This window comes from Rhinopithecus bieti, unplaced genomic scaffold (genome assembly GCF_001698545.2).
Source record: "Rhinopithecus bieti isolate Rb0 unplaced genomic scaffold, ASM169854v2 scaffold_63560, whole genome shotgun sequence".
NCBI classification, from domain to species: Eukaryota; Metazoa; Chordata; class Mammalia; order Primates; family Cercopithecidae; genus Rhinopithecus; species Rhinopithecus bieti.
The window spans coordinates 1986909-2009951 of record NW_016826568.1 but is presented as its reverse complement, the minus strand read 5'-3'; the positions used below and the strand labels follow the sequence as shown (position 1 = coordinate 2009951).

Here is a 23043-nt window from a genome sequence, read left to right as displayed (position 1 = left end):
AAAATATTTAGCATAATCAGATGAAACATTTTTATTAGAAGTAACTGAAATCATTACACAAAGGCTATAAGTTTAAGCTCTCCGGAGAGGGTCAAGCATGACAATCGGATGTAACTGTATTCAAATTTTTTTTATTTTCTGAAAAAATATAAAATTTCATATCTTACACTACAAAAAACATGTACACAAACCAAATGCACTTAAAGGTTCAAATGAGAAAAAATACAGAAATCCTAATCCTTCTTTAAATTAACTGTGAGGCAGGGACTTGAGATAACCTGTTGTATATCACAGAGTAAGATATGCTATAGAGCTGCTTCTGACATGACTGAAACTAAGAGATTTTGATAAAAATACTAACAAATGACTGAGTCTAAGTATTCTCAGACTTTTATAAATGCAATTTACACACTTTTTAATAATTGACTATAAAACTACAGCAGCCTAAAGAGCCATAGATATGCTGACCACTGAAACTTCTACTGTTAATACAGTTCTCAGCCTGAATAAACATGACATTTTGCCACATTCAATTTTCCCCATTAAGGTTTAGAAGAAACAAACAACATTTGATTCTGATTATTATAAACAGATTTTTTTTCTTTTAAAAGAATTGATGTCTGCTTCTAAGCAATGATTATGTGGTCATTCTGAACAAGAACATTCAATCATTTGTGTGTGAAAAGATTTCTTCATAAATTAATAAGAAAGGAAAAGAAAGTTCTTATCTATTTCTCTTTTGATACACTACTATATAATTAACAGCATAACAGAGAAAATTATTCAATGTAACCAGCTGTACTACAGAGTTGAAAAAATGATGACTTATTCTACTTATTAATGTCAAACAAAGCTAGCATTTTGATTCAAGTCATTCATCATCATCATCATCATCATCATCATCAGGATCATCATCATATTGTATCTACTTTTTACTTACTTTGAAGTTAAATATCTGGCAGGACATTAGTAAAAGACAGTTTACTATCACACTTATCTTTCTATTTTTTCTTATTTTTAGGAAGAACAAAATGAGAAAAGGACCTTATTCTACTATGTAATATAATACATCTGGTAAATTTCTAACACCTGACTCAAATAGTGTTTGTCATTCAATGCACCTTTATAGCCAAAAATGTCTTCCAAAGGTAAATATCTGTGCTTGTGCTTCTGAGAGCCCACTTTACATGGCATAAATAACGATGTTAAAAATATTTTACTTTCAAATAGAGATTAAGTAGCAGACATGCAAACACATAAGTGCTCAAATGATATTAATTTTCCATTTTAAATTTGAACCATGAAACTGTGTCTTCACTTTTTCACACTGGTCAAAACTCTTTTACTAACTGAATTAATGGTATTCTGTACTGTTTAGGCAACTCTGAAACCAGTAATGCTGGCCACACAAGTTTAGATAAAATATTGGAATATAATTTTTATAGTAATTTTACAATCTTAGAATACTGACTTGGTAATTAAAATACAAGAAATGAAAAATCATGCACATTATAATTTTAAAAGTATGGGAAAATCAAAATCTTTACATTTTTACATAGAAATAATACATTATAAAAATAGCAACTGATTGTATTAATAATACACATGAGCAAATGACAAGATTAGAAACAAATTATGATTGGTCAAAGTAGTAACTGAGTGACTTCAAGCATCAGTCTGTTGAAAATTATTCCCTGTACCGATTTTTCAAAGGCCAATACTGTGAAAGAGTCATGTCCCTTAAGATGTTGCTACTGGCAGTTATAATATCATTATGTATTATTTGCAAAATCTATTGTATGTATTAAAATTGTCATGTCTGTGCTTTATTTTTGGTAGTCTGGTGGGTGACAAAATGAAGCAACAGAATAAGAAATCGCACAATCAAGATTTGTTAAACTTTGCCTTGGATTATGGCCTCACTACATTTTACTAGAGTTGCTCCTCTCCTTGTTCGCTTTCTCACATTTGAAGATGAGATTGGCATTTTCCAATTGGTGACATATAAAATAGAAAACAAATATTTTAGAAAGACATTCCTTCCTCTTTTTTGGGAAAGTACTTTTTGTTTGACAGTCTCTTTATTCATTCTAAAGTCATATTAACCTTCCTTAGAAATTCTCAACCAAATTGAGATGCAAAAGAAAACTATGTGGCTATTTAACTTCCTTTCAATTTACTTTCCAAATTGATCACCAAGATTGCAAAGAAGACAAATAAATTTGATCCAAATTAATTTATATTCTTCTTTTGTTAAAAAGAGAAAATCTATATTGTAACTTAAAGTTCTAGTCATTGAGATATACTCCACCCTGACCTCACAATTATCTTTCAGCATATAAAGTTGGAAAACAATGTAGAAAATATCTTTGTTATGTCTAAGCAATTGTGGCAAATTCATCAGCCCTAAAGAATATGGTAATTTTCCTTTTGAATCAATAAGGCTTTCATTTTGAAGTTTCTCAATTGTTACTTTATCACTTAGATTTGAATATTTCTATAAAATTCAATAAAGTGCAACACAATCTCCATTTATTTTGTACAAAAGTAATTTGTTTCATTAATTTTCTGCTTATTGAAATGAACAAATGTATCTTTAATAATGGTGATGCCTATTTATGATTTTATCAAGAAAATATTAAATTCACATCTCTGGAAATTTCACTAAACTAATAGATTATATGTTTGCAGCACAGTTTGTGTGGACCCATGGTATATAGCCCTTATTATTATGAGAACTGAATATATCATTTGAAAATTGTTTAGATCTTTGTTGTTGTTTTGATGCTTCCTGGTTCTTTAGAAAAGAGGTACTTTACTGCTTAAGTAAAGGGTGGGCAGAATAGGAAGGAGTTATTTCCCAAAAATTTATTCTTATATACGCTAACATTCAAGTAAAACAAGTGCTTGGGAAACAGAATATCATTAATATAATGTGACTATATTTCTGAGAAATTTCATTAATCCAGGCTTCTCTGATCTACTGTGCTAATAACATTGATAATCATGATTAGGCTGTATTTTATTTAAATGCTCTGCTTTTTGAATAATCACATGACATTCCATAATTTTTATAAAGTGTAATAATACAAAAGTGTTGGTTATCTCAGGAGCTCAATTTTGTACAATTTTTAATACACTGCATAATTTGTATCACCAATATAAGTCTTCATCATGTGTAGTATATAGAGCATACATAGAAGGTATGTTATATTCCTTAATAAGTCTAATTACATAATACCTTGGATTGTTTCATTAAAATAAACTCAATGCTATGTAACTGAATATAAAATGAAATTAACAAATGAATAAACATCCATTACAAATAAAACTTGTCAATTCTTGAAATAAAATTCTGAAGGGAAAGAAGCATATATATATATATATATATATTTATGTGTGTGTGCATATATATGTATATATTTGTCATAATTCCATTGCTGCCTTAGAGTCAAAATTCCTAGAACTGAGTCAAAATGGGAATGGTTACAAAGGATTAACACTTAAGGGTGATGCTTCATGCTATGTGCCTGGATTTAACAACATTAACAGAAGCCTGCACAGTTAAATCCTTCTACATCCTGCTGAAAATGTGCCCTTCGGTGTCAACTTTGCTTGACAAGATACTTTTTAGGACTCAGAAAGGTGAAATTTCTTACAGGGGTACAAGATTAATGACTACAAGAACTGCATTGTCACTGATATCACAAAGTGTTTTTTAAAAGCCAAAGGGGATTTAGTCTTATACACATTTCCTTTTAGTGAATAAAGAGATTAGCTTTTGGACACATGAGAGGAAAAGAGACACAAGCTTGTGTTAAATTTTGTTTTACTGCTTCCCCTATTTCTCCTATTCATATTACATTCTGGAACACTTGCTCCTATATGTTGCTAAAATTAAAACACTATTAGAAATGCAAGCAGAATGGTAACACACACATGTGCAAGCAAACACACACACAACTCCGTCTTAAATCAGTTCCTGGGTATATTGCAAATTATACAGTATATACACATTTATTACTTAATAATCTCTAGAAGAGCAACTAAAAGTAAATTTTATAACACAAAAAATAAATATACACCCTGTATTGTACTTTTTCTTGATCAAGCAACATGTTTTTACACTAGTTTCTATAACTTAACGCTGTGTAACAGCATTTTAAAATTACAAAAGAAGGTATCTATTAAGAAATAATCTAATCATATTGCTCTTCAATACACTTTTGTAGACAATTAAGACTTGAAGCAAACTTCAATAAACTGTAGCTTTTGTTAGCTCACAAATGGCTATAAAATATTTCCTTTCAAGTAGATCCCTGGAAGTTTTGAAAGGGGTTGCCTTAATTCAGTCTATAAAAGTGCTATATATTTATGTATTTCACATACAAAATTTTGTAGAAGTAGTGGGAAGGATTCTGTTGTTATAACTTAAGATAACGTTTATCCTCATGTCCCTTTTAATGCAAGGTATGTTTGTTTCGTAAAAAATGAAGACTAAGGACCAAGAACTGGAGAGTTTAGTAAAACCATGATTACAAATTCTGTGGCCGAGGCAAATATTTTCTAAGGTTTAGAAATCATTGTTTTCTCTCCCCCCCTCCCCCTTTTTTTGTTAAAATAAATCTCAGGACTGTTTACAAAGTGCAGAATCATTCACTTGAAGAAGTGACATTTACATGAAGTTACAATGGCACCATTCCATTTACCAGCTGCACCTTCATTTCTTGAAGGCTGTTCATGATCTTCTTCTGGTGACCGACAAGAGTCACTCCAAGCCGTCTCAAATCCCTGCATGAAGAAAGCACACATTGGATGTATTGATTCAATTTGCAGCACACCTCAATATTTCATGTTGGCAAAGGGGCAAACAGTGCAGACACTAGTTAGATTATAGTCCTAATTTAGACATACAGAGTCTAATTTTTAAAGGTTAGGCTCTAAAATTATACCTCCAAAATCTGTTAGTAGTCAAAAAATATTTATAATGAGGAATGATATAATACATATTTGCTCTCATTTGTGGGCATCACTATTTTAGTGGTCCAGAGTGGTGATAACACAAATTTGCACATTATTACCAATAAAGAGTTAACAGGTACAATTTCAATGAAAAGTTTTGAAACTCCAGCTCTACAATATGCATTAGCACTTCTCTTGCTAAGAGAAGCTTAAAATAGACTTTCAATATTTTATAGCTAAGCAGTTGAAAACCAAAGTCATAAAACGACCCATTCTATACAGCCATTTTATATAACAGATATCTTCAGGAGATAATCACCACTACACTGCTTTTATAACAATGTTTTATGTTTTTTGTTTTGTTTTGTTTTGTTTTACTTTATACTAAAAGTACCAGAACTTTTTTTTTTTTTTAATCAAACAATATCCAAGCTCTCCTGGCATTTACAACATGCTGAAGATTACATGCTTTCAGAACACTTTTCAATCAAGATACTTCTGTGCATTTTTTTCAACATGCTTATTATTCAAAATAAAATTACGAATATTTAGATTTCTAAACTGACAACATATTACGGAGTTCAAGACAAGTAGCCATGGTTTTTCAACATTCTTTTACAGGATATTGAGGAATGCTATTCCCCTAAAGTATGTATTTGTCAGGTATGTTTGGCAAATGATAAGCATTAATTACATGAAAAAAATAAGCATCAAAAATTCAAAATCTTAAATGACAAAGATGTTTGCCATGTTAGATTTCTCCATGTAATTACCTTATTGAACACATTATGTGAAAAGTGGAACCTTTTTCCATTCAGTGTGTGTTTTAATTTCAGATTTTCTTAGAGTTCTATTGAATTAATTGCATTAGACATTAGAATCATTAAGGTAGAAACTGAATATTTTTAATTGTTCTTTGAATTCAAAGAAAACTTGTAATTATCAGAGAATAGAAATTAAAGGATGCCAAGGCTCTGTGTATACTAGTATTGGAAATATATTTTGAAAATAATATTTTAGTTCTCTTTTCCCTTTATGGTTTCTTTATTTGTTATGAGAGTTTTAGGAAATGGCAAGTAGCTACCCCCACCAAAAAAAAATGCTATTGATATTTGTGATGGAAACATATTTGATTTTAGAATGTGACTATTAAACAGTAAGCTTAAAATTATTACAACTAAAAGATACCAGATTGGAACATAAAAATAATAATAGCAGTAGAGATGGCATGGAAGACAATCCTCAGGGAAACTTAAAAATTAGTAAAATTAGCTTTGAAACAAAATCATTATTATTAATAATGGAATAGACTACAAAGTATCTAATTACAGACCAAATGAGGAATATAAGAGACACGAGTTTAATCTTGTCTCTTTTCAACTAAACCAGAGTTTCTCAGCCTTGAACCTGTTAACGTTATAGGCTGGATAATTTTTTGTTGTAGAGGTGCTGTCTCATGCATTGTAGAATATTCGGCTACATCCTTGGCCTCTGCCCACTATATACGAGAAGCATTGCACCACGATCAGGCCTTCATTTTGACAAGATAAATTGTCATTGACAATTTACCCTGAGTGGCAAAATCTCCCCTGGTTGAGAATCATATATATATATATATTTTTTTTTTTTCACACATATAAATAGGTGACACTTTATAACCATATTCACACACCAATTTAGACACATATATATTCGTGACACTTAATAGACATATGTCCTGTATGCTAGAAATATCAATAACTGTATGATACAGATTTTTAAATTTCCTTTTATGGATGAAGAAACAAAGGCTTAGATAATTTGAATTACTTAGCTATATAACACAGCCAAATGCGTAATCAAGTTAGGGCTAATATCAAGTACCTAACACCCAAGTCTATACTTTTAATTTATCGTAATTCTAAGAGATGATTTTGAGTAAAGCACTTCAAACTATATGCAATAATTTATTCACTTGTAAAATGAGAACTCTGTAAATGTAATTTAAAATATCCAAAATTCTAAAAGAAAATATCTAATGAAGGGAATGAAACACATACTTTGCCTGAGGCTATGGTCACCAACTATGACCATGGTAGTTTCTGTTATGCACTAATATTCTCATGTTTCCACAAGTAAATTATTAATTATAAAGAATTACATAGATTTGGGTATTCATGGGTGTTCACTAGCAAACTGGATCACAGCTAAGAGAAAAATGATGAACATTTTTTCTTAACCTGAAAACCGTCTCTGCTGGATAGTTTAATTAGGACTAGAAACAAAGTTTTAAAACATGTGTTTTATCATATGTTTTATAAACCGATAAGAAATACTAATGAATCCAGATTTAGAAATAAGGTTGTAATAATATATAGGCTTAAAATGCATAATTCATGATTGCTATGTTAGTTATTAGGAATTACTAGGAATGAGCCTTTGAAAATAACCACTACTGTTTATTCTGAATGACTTGAAAGAATTTATAAGTTCTCCTTCAAACATGGAATTTATACATATAATCACAAAATTTAAATTGGAATTGTGTATGTGCTTCCATATTCCAAATCTTAGTTTTGTCTAAAGGATATCAAATCACTAGTAACTTACTTTTATTTCTAGTGTCTTAACTTGTTATACATTAGATAACAATATAATTTAATCTTCTGGATATGACTTGAGAACAAGAAAGACTCTAGCTCGCTCAATGTTTTGGCAGTTTAAATTTTTCATGATAACTATATCATACTAAAGAATTGTGAGGAATTTTATTTGATTAATAAATGTGGGTATCGTTTGTGTTTATAGAAAATTAAAATTTGTATTTTGTCAGAACATTTCATACTTACAGATTTCAAGTTAAATTTGTTTGAATTTTAAGAGTGAACTAAGGACAAAATTTTATTTCAAGTACAATTTGTTATCTGATTATCCCTTGAGATGAATGTCAAAGGGCACTTTCTCTTCTTCTTTTTACTTCTCTGTCTTTCCTTTTCATCTCATCCTAAACCCTATCTCCCCAGGGGAGAAATAGAATTACAGAAACAAAACACTGAATTTTACATACTGAATAAATGATGTCTTCTCTCATGACATTCTGTTGTTTTTCTTTAAATCTGATGTGTTATTTGAAAAACTGTCAAACTAAGGTGCAGAGATTTAGAGGACAGGATAACTATCATAATGCATGCAACGTACATATACCTTTATACAATGTGATTTTCAGTGGAAACGTGGAGAGATAAGATTATTTATGCAAGGTAAGATTGTACTCAGCAACTAAGTAGTTTCTTTGAAATGCATCTTAATATATTTTAATAACACTACAGATGAGAATTAACACCGTATTAGAAGATGTTTAAAGGTTAAATAACTGTTCAAATATTGCTAAATACTTTAAGGTATTTTCTTTTAAGTAGTTTAATCTCACATTTCTTATTTCCAATATTTACCATTTTACTGCCTAAATCACATATTAAATATTCAACTTAGCGTTAATTACATAAATTTCATGGAAATAAAATAATAATGATATCGCTACCCTATGTACAATAATTTTGAAAATAATTTGGGAATGGTAGAAGGTATGCATTTTTTAATTTCATTTTCTAAGTAGAAAATGTTATAGCTACACAACGTCTTAAGTGTGTTCCCATTATAAGTATTACACAAATTTTATCATGATCATGTATAATCTTAAGTAATATTGAAGATCAATTCTAGCGATACCGAATTACATTTTGATATAGGCTTATGAATCTAAACATGATGAGACTAGCATTGTTACATAAAAGATAGCTTGGATTTTGCTGACAAAATTGATTACTTTTAGAAAAGCTCCAAATGTTATGAACTGTCATTGCTGGGTTTACATTTCAGTATTTTTTCAAACATTATTCAATAGTATTAAACAATGGAAAAGCACTGATATTAATGATGCTAAAATGGCAGAATAACAAATAGAATAACAAATAGAATAACAAAAGTATATAGTTGATGTTATAATCAACTCAATTATTCAGGCTTAAATTAATCTATTTACAGATGATTCATTCTCTTGCTCATTCTTCTTCCTTATACTTTACACGCCTTTTAGCCATATCAGCCATATCACTGGTACTTAGCCCCAACCAACATTGGCTAGATAGGAGAAGGGAGAAGATAGATTAATGAATATTCCCTAAACTTCAATATTTACTGCTTTTGTCAGAGTTTTATCATGCAGTTGTATGTTTGTCCTTTTCTTTTTGTTAACTTTGCAGAACCCTAGCCATCAATGATATAGATATTGTATGAGATAAATAGATTACATTTGGCAAGAAGAGATCTAACCATGGTCTGTTAATGGTTCTCAATGGATGAGACATTGTGAGGCTAGAATACAGAGGACAGCAGGTACTCCTATGTGTACTTTAAGTGTATAATAAATCATGCGTAATGACTTATTGATAAGTGAATAAATCTACTTGTATTAATCTGTAAAGATTTTGGCTCTGGATTTTGAAAACTTTCATTTTATTTGTTTAAGACTCTATTCCAGTAACTGCTGATAACAGGAACCTCTTCAGCTGACACACAATTGGTGTAATATTTAAATTTATTGGATTTTCCTCCTTTTCTGAATAACCAAAGGTTGACAGTACTGATCTGAAAAGAAGTTTAAAAAGTAGCTGTGATTCTGTCCTTAACTGAAATGTTTGGATTCAATTTTCAACTCACCTCATGCTCACAATTATCCCTATCGACAATAATCCACTGCACTTACACAAGATGAGATAGCTTGCACCATTATTGCCACAATTGTTTTCATATGAATACTGAACACAGAATAGCAAGGTTTAGGCACAAAGAGTAGCAGACAAACACATCTAAGATTGAAAGCCACTTTTATGAATATGCTTTGACTCTAAGTCCTCTACATTCTTCATTACCTTTCAATATTCAGCTATACATGCACGTACTGACAACAATCCACGTACAAGTGAAGTGATGGAGATTTTTAAACAAAGTATGTAGCTCTGAAAATTGTATATTTATTGCTTTTTACTAAGTCCACTTTGAAAACAAATTTGATGTCACAAATTACAATGTAGTTTTAAATATGGCAGTTGGACTATTTGCTTTATATGAATTGATTTTCACATTTTTCCTAAGTATTTACAACAGTTTTGAATGTATTCTTCCATTCTCAACTTCTATTATCTTCTGACAATAACTCTAAAATTATATTTTATTATTTTATTATACAGCCTTCATAAAATTAACATGGGGTAAAGACTATGTGTGAAAAATCAGTATCAAGGTGTTTTGAGAACTGGTCTTTTTCTTTTGCTGATAATCCCATCTCCTTTGCCACTAGTCCTTAGCAATGACTGAATTTTTTTTTGGAAGAGAGTAGGCAAAATGAACAGATGAACTGTTTTAAAAAAAATTTTGACCAAACAAGTAACTGATTACTTGAGTGACTTAATGTTTTGATAAATGCTTTTACAGTTGAAAAACATATAGTTGAAAGCAGAGAAAACAAGGGGGCATGTAGTTAAATTTAAAGTGCTTGGACTCTCCCATAAAAAACAGCTTTCTTGGAGTTAGGATCTGTGGGCCCAATTCCTGGTAAGAAATGTATTAATGATTATGACCCCTGAGAATTTGGAGCAGTTACCATAGTGAGACCAATACTTTCTGAATGGGAAAATGCTGGTAAGTCTCCCAATGTAACTTTACTTTTCTGGTCAGAGTAAATGAATTAAAAGACAAAATGTTTGAATAAAGGCAATACAGCAAGAAGCAATAAGCTGGAGAAGAATCATTATGATAAAACATAAGAGGTTATTAGTGCTTGAAAGAAAACAAAAACTAAAGAGCATTTGGGGATAGAGGAGCAGATAGGAAAGAAACAGAAAAAAAAGGCATAAGAAAAATGTGAAATTATAATGCTAAAATATTCAACATATTTATAGTATTTTGGGACCCCAAAGATATAAGTAAAACACAAGTAACTAATGCACAAACTATAATTTGTGATTATAACTATTTTTTGAAGGAAGAAGCAAAAATGTAGTAGATGTAACTATGTACAGAAAATGTGCTATTTTAATAAAAAGGAGACATTGTTTAATGCAAATAATTTTATTATATATTTACAAGTAATCCGACATTGGGTTGAAGAAATACCTACAATATCATTTTAATATAAAATGACAAATGACTTTAATAAATTAAAATGACCATTTTACTGAAAATTAAATAGCAATCATGTAAAATAGTTTTAAATTATCAGTAAATTTTTCAGTATACTACTTTAAATATAGCACAAATGGGTTCCTTGAGTGTCCAAAGAAATAATGGACAAAGAATATGTGTCATCAAGTAGATATGATTTGGCGGACCATGAGAATGAGATTCAGTAAATTAAGAAAGGAAGCTGAGTGGCTGGTTTCAGGTCCTTTTAGTTATCGGTATGAAGAAAGAAAATGTTGAGAATGAGATATTAATTGGTGATAAATGGTGGTACCCTGTTACCTTTTGTGGTGAGGAGCAGTGAATTCAATGAATCAAAGAATGCCAGAATAATAGAGATGGTGAATGAGAACTGCTCAATGATCATATCATGTGTCGAAATGAAATAACAACTATGGTTTAGTGCTTCACAATATTCTACCATTTTCTAAACCTTACAGTATTTCAACCTTTGAATTGGCAGGTAATTTAAAGTAAGTTATCATTGTATTCACAGGCTAAAACATTAATGTTAATGTAATCTAGATGGAACCACCATAAAGACAGTTAATTTTCACAAATAACAATTAGACTAAAACAACCACATGTACAGAGTATATAATAAAATACAAACAACTTACAACCTTAAAGAATTTAATATTTAACTTTAGTGATTTTTATTTAATAAGATTTGATAAATTTTATCTTAAACGTGCAAACAGAAAACGGCACAATTGGTTCCACTGAGATTGTACCAAATAACAAATCAGAGGCAGGATCTGATACATCCTTAGATTGCAAGAATGTAAGGTGCACCACTTAGAAATTAAATGAGATCCTGCCAGGGAAGCTTTGTTTAAGCTGTTGTTACCTTGGTATTCATCGTAGAGAGCCGAAATGTACAAATATGTTTGGTCCTTATGTAGGACTAGCCACACCAATTGTGCTTACAGTTTATTTTGTTTGGTATTTACATTCATATAACATAGATACCAGTATAAAAAAACTTGTCAAGAAAACATCTTTTCCACAACACAAAACACCAGTATTTTGCCAAGGAGCTGTTATTCCAATTATTCAAGTATGCCAATGTCGTTTGTTTGAAGCAAACAAGCAAAGATACTGGCCACACGTAGCATTAACCATGCAGTTGTTAACAACACAGGCTAAAGATGATGAGGCTTCTTTGAGAGCTGCCACACATTCACAAAGGTTAACTGATTTCCCTTGACCTCATCCAAATTGGTTTTTGAACAATTTTTCTTGCCCCAGCAATTATGTAAAAATTATCAGAAAAATTACTCACTCCAAGGTCACCTGAGCCACAGCGTCCATTGAACTGTATCCATTTTCCATGAAAATCTCTGTGTACCGGCCCATCTTGATTGCCTCTAACCATTCACCTACTGATCTGTAGGCCCCAGATCCTAGTGGGCTATGTTCTGCCAATAAATTAGATACTCTAAAACACACAAAACATAAATATTAAAAGTAACAATTTAATTATTTCATAACAAAGTTTGCTATAATGTTAACTCATATTCAATGGATCTTTGAGTCTGTAAGTATATTTATAGAGGAGAAATACGCAAATGCTAACATGGAAGAAAATAATTTAAAATACAGGAGAACACAAAATCAGTCTACTGAGATTATTTTATCCATAATTAATGAGGACTTAACATGAGGACTTACTAATAAGTAAATTTTATGTAAGACAAAACAATAGCTACAAATTTTATTGAGTACTAACAGATGAACCCAGAGAATTTTTAGGATAATAAAACCACTCTGTATAATGGTATAATGGTGGACAGATTTGTCTAAATCTCTAAAACGTACAATACCAACAGTGAACTCCAATGTAAACTATGGGCCTTGGCTGACAATTATGTGGAAAAACAGATTCATCAATGGTAGTAAATGTGTCATTCTGGTGGTTGATACTGGTAATGGGGTGGGGGAAAGCTACATAATGCATAGCGTAATGGGTACGTGGGAGATCTCTGCACCTTCCACTCAATTTTGCTGTAAACATAATATTCCTCTAAAAATCTGTCTACTAAAACCTTGCCATGTAGTGATTTAGATATACTACTCTTTTGTTTATGAAGATAAGAAAAATGCTACCCACTATAGAAATGTGGGATAATTTGTGTAAAGCCAATCGATTATAGACTTGCTAGAGGAACTTACGCTCATTTAAGTAAATTTATCTGGAAGTTAAGAAACTATTTATTCTTTATTTTATTCTCTTACATAGAGTGCTTCTTAATTCACCTAGGAGTGGTAGAACATGAAAAACAAAATGTAACCCCAAATACAAAACAAAACTTAATAGAATCGACTAAATCAATAGACACTTTTAATGACACTACATTCATACTCTTTCACCAATAATAATAATGATATAATGATGATGATGACTTTTAGAAATGCATCTTAAGGAAATAATCAGAAAAAATGACAAAAGGGAACTAAACATTAAAAATAATTTACATGCCCATCATGTAAATTTACATCATTTATATGTGAAATTTACTTAAGTAAATTGCAGCTATAAGAAAAAGGACACAAATACTTTTCTCTCTACTTAGGTTCTCTCCACTTTCTCACATTCCATTTACACTTGCATGTAGTTTCTTCAAAACCAATTTTATAAAAATTACTCTAGTTGAGATGGGCAAAGATCTCTCTTTTGCCAAAATCTGTGAGCACTTTTCAAAGTACAAAATGACTGACCTCTTGGAAACATTGAACCAACACCACTACCACCTCCCACCTCACTCTTGAAATCCTACTCTGTCTCAACATTGTTTAAATCACAATTGTGTGCGTGCATATGTGTGCACGCACGTGCGTGTGTGTGTTTGTGTGTGTGTGTGCGCTGCTGGATTCTCCTCAATCTCCTTTGCCTGCTAGTCTTTTGTTGTTGTTGTTTTCCTGACTTTAGAACTCGAAGGGAGTCAGGACGTGGCCCTATATTTCTCTACTTAGGCTATAACTCCACTATAGATAATTTTACTCACTTTCATGTCTTTAAAAAGTATCTGTTTCTTAAATATTTTTATTTCCAGACTAAGATTCTTCTGTATCCATATGCCTATTTTGTGCCTCCATATTTCTCAGAGAAATATGGCCCCAGGTCCAAGACCACACTCCTCATCTTTTCCACATCTGTGTGCTCCTGAAGTCCTCCCCATTATAGTATGATGCAACAGTCCACCTCTTCCCTGTCCTCATTTTTCTCAAAACCTATCATTGTGCATACCATTTATTCAACTTCCAATATATTGTACAGCCAACTACTTCTCTCCCATTCAATATTAATATCACCTTATTTCAAGATATCATCATATCTCACCTGCACAATCAATCTAACCTTCTAGTATTCATCTCGAATTCAATTCTCACTCTCCACTCCAAAACCAAACACACAATTGGTTTTGAAGTTTTTATTTTGTTCAGCGTCTCTCTCCCAACAGTGCATTGGCTTCATAAAGGTAAATACTTAGGTCTATTTGCTTAATGTTGTATCCTCAGCACCTAGCCCACAGCATGGCACAGAGTATAAAGGTAAATAGATGTTGGATGAATAAACGAATATGTTATAGTGATTTTTAACCATTAGGCATGAATTGTTAGAAAGAGAATTGCAGAAAGAAACAGCTGGAAAGTAAGATCTTGAAGTTGAAATGATGAAAGAAATGCAATTTTGATAATAGCAAGGTCTAGAATATCAGCATGGAAAGGAGAGTACAAGGTAGATTTGAGAATAAAATCATTGAAGGAGAAAAATTCAAGACATTTAGAGATACTGGAATATCATCTACATGGTTACTGAAGTCATCAAATCTTGTGACATAAGTAAGGATGGAGAAAGGGCGAGACAATGGACCAGGAACTAACAATTTCTAGAGTCAGGATATGCAGATGACTGAATAAAGGAAAGGTAGTGAGTGGTAAATTTGGTCTTAAAACAAAGCCTGTTTAAACAAAACCTAGAAAGCTGAATCCTTTATATTGCATACAATGAAATAAAATTATTTAGAAAATTTTAAATGCTCTCAAGCTATAATAATGATGCCTATCTAAATTAAATAATTTAGAACATTAAGTATTTTTTTACTCCTCTCATATGTCCATTTCTGACAATGTAATATAACTCAAACAGGTAGATGAGAGAAAGTCTTAATATTTTATGTGACAATAAGCAATTGAAAAGCAGATATTTAGGGAACAACATACGGAATAACTGCTAAGAAGATACATTCTCCATTTGCTACCACAAGAAGTTAATGATGCTTGAACAGAGTTTGAAAATTCATTCATCATTTGTATTTAAAATGACTTTTCATCTAGTAAACAAATGTTATGTCAGAATCATAGAACTTTTCTAGCTTTATTAACACATTGTTTCTCATTTAGTCCATGCTAATAGGCAGCCAATTTAGTTACTAACATAACATTTTCTTGTAAAAATAGACAACTGTCTCAAGCATAGTGAAAATAACAGTCTGGTACATTTTCTAGTACAGAATCAAACTGATTTATTTTTTGAGAAGATAATTCTGTTTTCAGATAAAGAAAAGGTATGCTTTTCAAATATGAAACATTTAAATGCGTTCCTGTCCTATTCAGAAAAGTAAAAAATATGCTCATTTACTCACACAAATTTTCTCCACGAGATTACTCCTTTATCAGTTTTAAATCTCATTCAAACTACACACTAAATAATTAACCAAAAATCTGTCTGCAACTGGATAAGAGCAAAAGGGTCCCTAAAATTGTCAATGTTTTTAAAATATGAACACTAAAATATATTCTAAAGAAATCAGAGTAATTATTGTTAGATATCTCGGGTTTAAAATATATCAGTGCTTAACTGGCTTTTTCTTATGTTATAATCATATTTCTCATCCTCACCTGTCCTCCAAAGTGCATGCAAATACACACATTTAAGTTTTTTTTTTTATTTTTTTATTTTTATTTATTTTTTTTTTATGCTAACTGAACATGGCTACAGTTCATTTTACTGAAACCTGGCATTTTACACTATTAGATTAGGTATAGGTGATTTTAAATATAATTTAGTCACATATTTCATTCACTGTAAGAGAGTAACATGAAAAAATATATCCAAATAAATTAGTGTCATATAGATTCGTAGAGTAATGTCTATACAAAAATGATTTAATTGATAAAATATTTGTGACATCAATCTGTATTAGCTACCTTCTGGAAAATCATTTGGATCTGGCCTTGTACCTGCATGATGCATTAACCAGTGTCTTCAAACTACTTGGGTTACGTATCAGCTTGTCCAACATGTTGACTATTTCATCAAACTTGGGTCTGCTATTTCGGTCTTTCTGCCAGCAATCCAGCATTAATTGGTAGAGAGCAGCAGGACAATCCATGGGGCTTGGCAGACGATAGCCTTCCTCTACTGCTTTAATCACCTGTATAAAGCAAAACAGAATCAGTCCCCCAACACCACAAATTTAGTATAGAATAGCTTAAAAAATGTCCCACTGTCCAACTTTTATCCTTACTCTTGCAATGACAACTAGCATTACTGTCTTTAAAATCCACAGCTATTTCCATTTGCTATAAAATACAACATAAAATAAATATACTATGATAATATAAAAAAGATAGGCTTTCTTCACATATTATAAATAAAATAAATGGTAATCATTTTTCTTAAAATCTTGGTGAAGGGTGATTTGTAAAATTAATTGACGTAAAATATACAGTTCATGTTTTATTTATCCTTGAACTCCAGAATCAAATAGAGATTAAATTTTCTAGTGATTTTTCTGAAAAGTTAATGTCTTTTTAATGAAAAAATATGTGCACAGCCACATTTTTAAAGTAATAGAACTGCAATTTTACTTCAAAAGAGACTTTTGGATGGTAAATGATGGATAAGTCAAAGGCTAAATTAGCATAACTGTCTCATGTATCATTTAATAATGTCAAGGTCTGACTGTTTATTATCATCTGCTGATTTCTGTCAGGAATCTGGAATGACTGTCTAGTAGCACAAGAGTTATAAATATCCTTGATTTTAAATGTAACCACACATAAGAGTATCAGCCTAATTGTGAGGTAATTTTATCAAAAACATTTGTAATGTTGCTGCCCCCATCAAAATACCTAACTTAAGAAGAAAGTTGTTTATGCTACCAAACACAGAAATACAGGTTTACTTTATTACTAAAATTCAAATATTTGAGTGATACTAAAACAAATATTAATGAACATATTTCTCAATATCTTATTTTGCATATTTAACAATTAGTCTTAATTACATTTTCTCACAAAGAATTCAGAATTGATTTGATAAATTGAAAAAATGATTAGAATGGGAACTTTACAAAGATGATTTTAATTTTTTTCTTTTTTTGTTGGCACATATTAATTGTACATATTTATGGAATACAGAATGATCTTTCAACACATGTATAAAATATATAATGATCGAATCATGGCAATGAGCATACCGATTACTTCAAACATTTATTACCTGTGTTGTGAACATTCAAAATCCTCTCTACTAAGCTCGTGGAAAACACACAAGAAGTTATTGATAACCATATTCACCCCCAGTGCTGCAGAACACAAGAACTCATTCCTTCTACCTGGCTGTTATTTCGTATCCCTTAACCAGCATCTCCGCCTCCTCCCTTCCCCTTCCCCTTCCTGGCCTCTGATATCCACATTCTACCCTTCTACTTCCATACGCTTATTTTGTTTTCAAAGACAATTTTTAAGCATTGGAAAGAAAACATGCTCCTTATGATAAAGAAAATGGCACCTGACCCAGTGCAGTGTCAGATGGAAAGAAGATTAAATGGTAGATTTAAAAGACATAGGAGTAGAGAGGAGAGGAAAGTAGTTAAAACCAAGCAAATTCAAGCCTATCACATTGGATGGTAATTTCTGTTAACTTTAGGCAAGCACATTTCTGAGGGTAGAAAATGTTGTCAGATACAATTTGGGACTTCTTTCATTCGAAGTGAGTAGAGAACACCCAGATGGCAATTTGCAGGAATCTGGCTAGAGCATAGGAGATAGCCGGACTGATAATACAAAAGTAAGGGTCATCAGCACTTGGCCACAGCTTGAAGTCAATGTAGTTTATATCCCCCCTGGAAAAGCATATAATAAAGGTTCCGAGAAATACCAAAAGTTAAATGCAGGCAGAGAAATAAAAAGTACTCAAGGACTCCAAAATTAAATGATCAGATAAATTTAATAACTTTGAGCAAAAGACCTAAGAGCAGCCTACTACCTTAGTTAATTTACCTCAAAAACAATTTAGTAATTATAAGACAAACTCCAGGAGATAATGTTTTCAGTAATTATAACATATGATTAACATAGCTTATTAAAATGTATACATATTGAGAAATAAAATAATAAAACAACAGATAAATGAGAAACATACTAGCAAAAAATGTAAGAAAGAAATAAAAGTGCTAAATAAGTCTTGAAAAAATATTTAGTCTGACTGGTGATCAAATAAAGGAATATTTTTAAAAATCATCATTTGTACGCAGATTGATAGAAGTTTATTTGTTTGCTGATTATAAGATTTTCCATTGCTGATAAGGATGGTTTTTATTCCCTTTAATAGCATATATGTATCAAAATAAAGCATCCTAATATAAATAGCTTAAGTCATGTAATATATTTGCTATGCAGTGAGAATAGTAATTCTTATTTACTCAAAACATGATTTATTTCATAATTTGCACTTTCTCCAAAGCTGCTACCAATTAATTTGATTTTTTCCTTTGGCACCTATTTTTTTTTTTTTAATAATCCTTCCTCCCCTAAGCACAACAATACAGATGTTTAGTTTAAACACCTTAATAAGTTATTTGACCTGTGAAGTTATTTCTAGAATTTATTTCTTAATCAGTGTTATTTTGGGGTAAATTTATATTTAGAAATACAATTTCTCTGTCTCTATATCAACTTAGAACTGGGTCCAGGTAAATTAGATCATCAAATGTAACTCTAAATTAATTGTTAGAATTTATTTTAAAAATAGATTTGAAACTATAACTTCACATTTTATATTTAGAAGTTTCCTTTTTTTATTATGTTTAATGTTTGTTTTTTACAGGTTTAGGGGGATATTGATAGCATTTGTACTCTGGTAGGTTGCAAAATGATGGAAATCTACCAAAACTGACCACAGTGCAATTTAGGTGTTCATTTTCCCATACAACTTAGAACATATAACCAAATGAGTTCTAATCTCAGTGGACTTCCTCATTACTATTAGATTTGTTGATACAGGTGGCTGAGATGAACAAAGTAAAGACAATTAGAATTTTTACAGGCAAGCTGGCATCATTTCAGATGTGCTATATCTGAAATAGTATAATATGCTATGCATTTTCTTGGCAATAACATGTAAATTGATAGTCTGAACACAATACTGCCTCTCTTTCTAATTCCTAAAAACATAACTCAGACCCCTATATGGTATTATTCATCTGATGGCAGGGTGGCTCTCTGAGCTCCTTGTATCACATAAGTGTCATTGGGTTTCCATTTTTAGGTGTATATACCTATTGTGGGCATGGTTGCTTTTCCTGCCCACAGACCCTCAGCCAGCAATAGGAGTTCTGAAAGGCTTTATTCACAAAAACAGAATCCCACATAGTATATCACCCAACCAGAGTATGCCTTTTGCAATAAAGAATGTATGAGAGTGTCACAAATAGTTAAGTCCTCACATACTATCATAGATACATTCTGGAAACTGTGACTTTCAGTGAAACAAAGTATAATGAAACCAGTTTTACTATAAGCTACTTGATATAAACACCAGTTAAGTTCCTAGGGCATATTTCTGGTCACAAAAACATAACTAAACTTCCAATAAAGACCCAAAACACCTCTACTATTAAACTTGGAAATAAATGTGAGCTATGCATATGTTTAAGAAAAAGTGACAAAAGCAAGTAAGATAATTACTTATTTGCTTATTCCAGTTTAGGGCCACAGGTGGCTGGAACCTATCCCAGCAGCTCAGGGAACAAGGTGAGAACCAACCTTGACCCGGACACCATCACTCACACTCACACCCACACTCACTTGGATGGGGACCACGTAGACACACCAATTCACCTTCTATATCTTTGATTATGGAAGGAAACCCACACAGACTTGAGGAGAACCTGCATGCTCCACACAGACAGTGGCCCTGGCTATGTGTTGTTATATTTGTTTTTCTTATCAATATTATAACAAAGTGATGTTGAACAAAATGATGTTATTCCAAGTACTTTTGTACTTCATGAAGTGCTGATAAATTTGTAACAACTCACTCTCCCTGGGGGAGGACAAATTTGTAGTATTTGTATCAGGACATGGTGTAAATACTCTCTCCATGCCAATTGTAATCTACTAACATGGTCTCATCCAAGTAGAACTATTCTAAAAATATGCTAGCTGGTATATTTTGCAGTATATATATTGTCAGAGACTTCTATGTTGTGCTCCATTCCCAGTGACTCTTGCCAGAAAACACAACAAGACTCCATCGAACTAATAGTTATGAATTACTCATGCAAAGAGATCAAAAGAGGAGTCACCATAATGGCAAGGATAATTGATATCGAGCATCAGGAAGAAGTTGGACTTCTTTCTCACAGTTGGGGCAGGGAGAAATATGTGTGAAACCCCCAAGAAAGAAGAATTAGATCGGATCACCAGTTAAGCCACCATGACCTGCCAAGATCATAGTGAGAGGAATTCAGACTGGATAGCGGAGGAGGGGGAGGATAGGGACCAGGTGAGGTTCTACGATCAACTATAGATACAGGCTGCAGTTCCTCTAGTAACCTTCCTCTTCTGAATTCTTTCTTAGGAGAAAGTGCCCACAGAACCCTGAAACAGATGCTCTCTGAACCTGTGTGAATTAGGTGTGTCATGGTAAGAGAATAGAGTATGGCGACCATAAACATTTGTCTCTGGGCTTTTCACCTGCAGAGATAGTAATTGGCCAACAACCCTAGCTGCTGTGCTCTAAAGCCCTTCATCACACGTACACTGCACAAAGCTTACTTTATGTACGTTGCTTCCAGGCAATTATGGAGCATGGCAGGGATAATAAGACTCCTTTAAAACGGCATTTCTCCTCCTTCGCTTGCACCCAATCATCTTTCCTTCCTTCCATCTCTACTGTACCTAGGGACATACCTGTGTCACTGTCTGACATCTCTCCCAGCTTCCCTTCATCCCTCCTCGATTTTTCTTAGAAACATTTTTCTTAATATCTAGTTATTTCCTGTTGACATAGGCTTCTTGGAGGGCCTGAATTAGCCTATGGATTATGTCAGTCATAGTCATGCAGACTGTTTGTGATTATCTAAATTAATTCTTATTACAAATCTACGAGATAAAAATTATTATACACATTTCACAGAGGAAACACCTCAGGTTTCAAATAATTAGAAGGTTTAAGAAATTGTCCATCTTTAATAGCTAAGAAGTGGGGGTGGCAGGATTCACAAATTAAGTATTTTTCTCATGGAAACCTGTGGTCTTTCCATCTTGGTGCTGAGTCACACCACCAAAATTAGAAATTATCATCACTATGCTTCAACAACACCAAATAAAATAATTTGAGAGAGGTATGAATGTCACCCTATAGAATCATATTTATTTGCATCATAAATAAATATACATATGAATGTCACCCTTTAGAATCCTATTTATTTGCACCATAAATAGATATATATTTACATACTATATATATTTACTTTTTAAAAAATTATTGTATATATATATGCTATATATCTCTCTCTCCAGAATTAAAATGAGCTATTTTGGAAGATAGTGCATTCTTCATCACAGGAGATGTGAAAATGTAGGCTTGAAAACTGACTGAGTGGCAGGAAGATTAGGAAGATTATATGGAGAATTCAAGCATCAGCTGTGTGTTTCCATGAATTAAGTTCTATCTAGGACTTGAGTACCTATGTTGCTAGGCATTTACTTGAAATTTCACATATAGGAGCTGTTACTACGAGATATGAAGCTCCCTGCAAATGACTAGTGTTTACAAATGTATTTCTGGAAGTAAACCCAGATGACATAGAAATAGTTTCAGATATATCAGTTTTATTCTAAGATTTATTTTCCATTTTCAATAGTTATTAAAGATATATTGAGTATGTTTTTTTCCTTAGTGCATCAATCTTAGATCAGTAGACTTCCAGAGATTAAAGACATCTTAGAAATCTTCTATTGAAGCCTATTATCTTAGAAATCCTCGATTGAAGCCCTTTATAATCATTGAAACTGACCAAGAGTTGTAGAATCCAAGATGACTGGCTTTAAGTCCAATATTTGTTGTTGTTATTGTTGTTGTTGTTGTTAAACAGCCAGTTACAGAAATTTTGAGCTGAAGAACTGATAATTTTTTATGTGTCACTTTTTCAAAAGTATAACAATTTTCATGAGGATACTAGTTCCTAAAATAATTACTTACATCCGAGGGCGGTATTATCCTTAAAAGATGAACATTCTTTGGTCAAAGACACTCATTTTAGATTACATAGCAATGAGGCTAAGGAGTTGAATAATTTACTTACTGTAAAATCTTAGTAATTTGCAGTATTTGGATAGGAACTATATTCCTCATACTCCTTCTTTAGTTAATTACAACATGTTGACTCTTTGTTTTAGCAAGAAATATGCCAATAATGTACATATTCCTTATATGTTTATGTATATTGCTTATACACATATCATTTATACTGCAGATATATGTATATCTGGCACATCAGAAAAGAAATAAAGAATAGAAGGAGGAAGAGAGGCACACCCAGCACAAAGCTAGTTGATCTTTTC

General features: G+C 31.8%; 1 protein-coding gene across 4 annotated transcripts in view; it reads right to left on the bottom strand.

The window, feature by feature from the left end:
• Window positions 1-3446: 3446 nt before the first annotated feature.
• EPHA5 (EPH receptor A5) overlaps window positions 3447-23043 on the bottom strand; it is a 358795-nt gene continuing 339198 nt past the window's right edge. For 2 of the 4 annotated variants that reach the window (XM_017863467.1, XM_017863469.1), the window contains 3 exons: window positions 16429-16622; window positions 12467-12622; window positions 4581-4791 (listed from right to left, as the gene is read on the bottom strand). In XM_017863467.1, coding sequence (XP_017718956.1) covers window positions 4686-4791; window positions 12467-12622; window positions 16429-16622 — 456 coding nt within the window. In that variant the 3' untranslated portion in view covers window positions 4581-4685. Of the gene's footprint in view, window positions 4792-12466; window positions 12623-16428; window positions 16623-23043 lie in introns of all 4 variants that reach the window. The other 2 variants (XM_017863470.1, XM_017863468.1) reach the window with 2 other exon arrangements.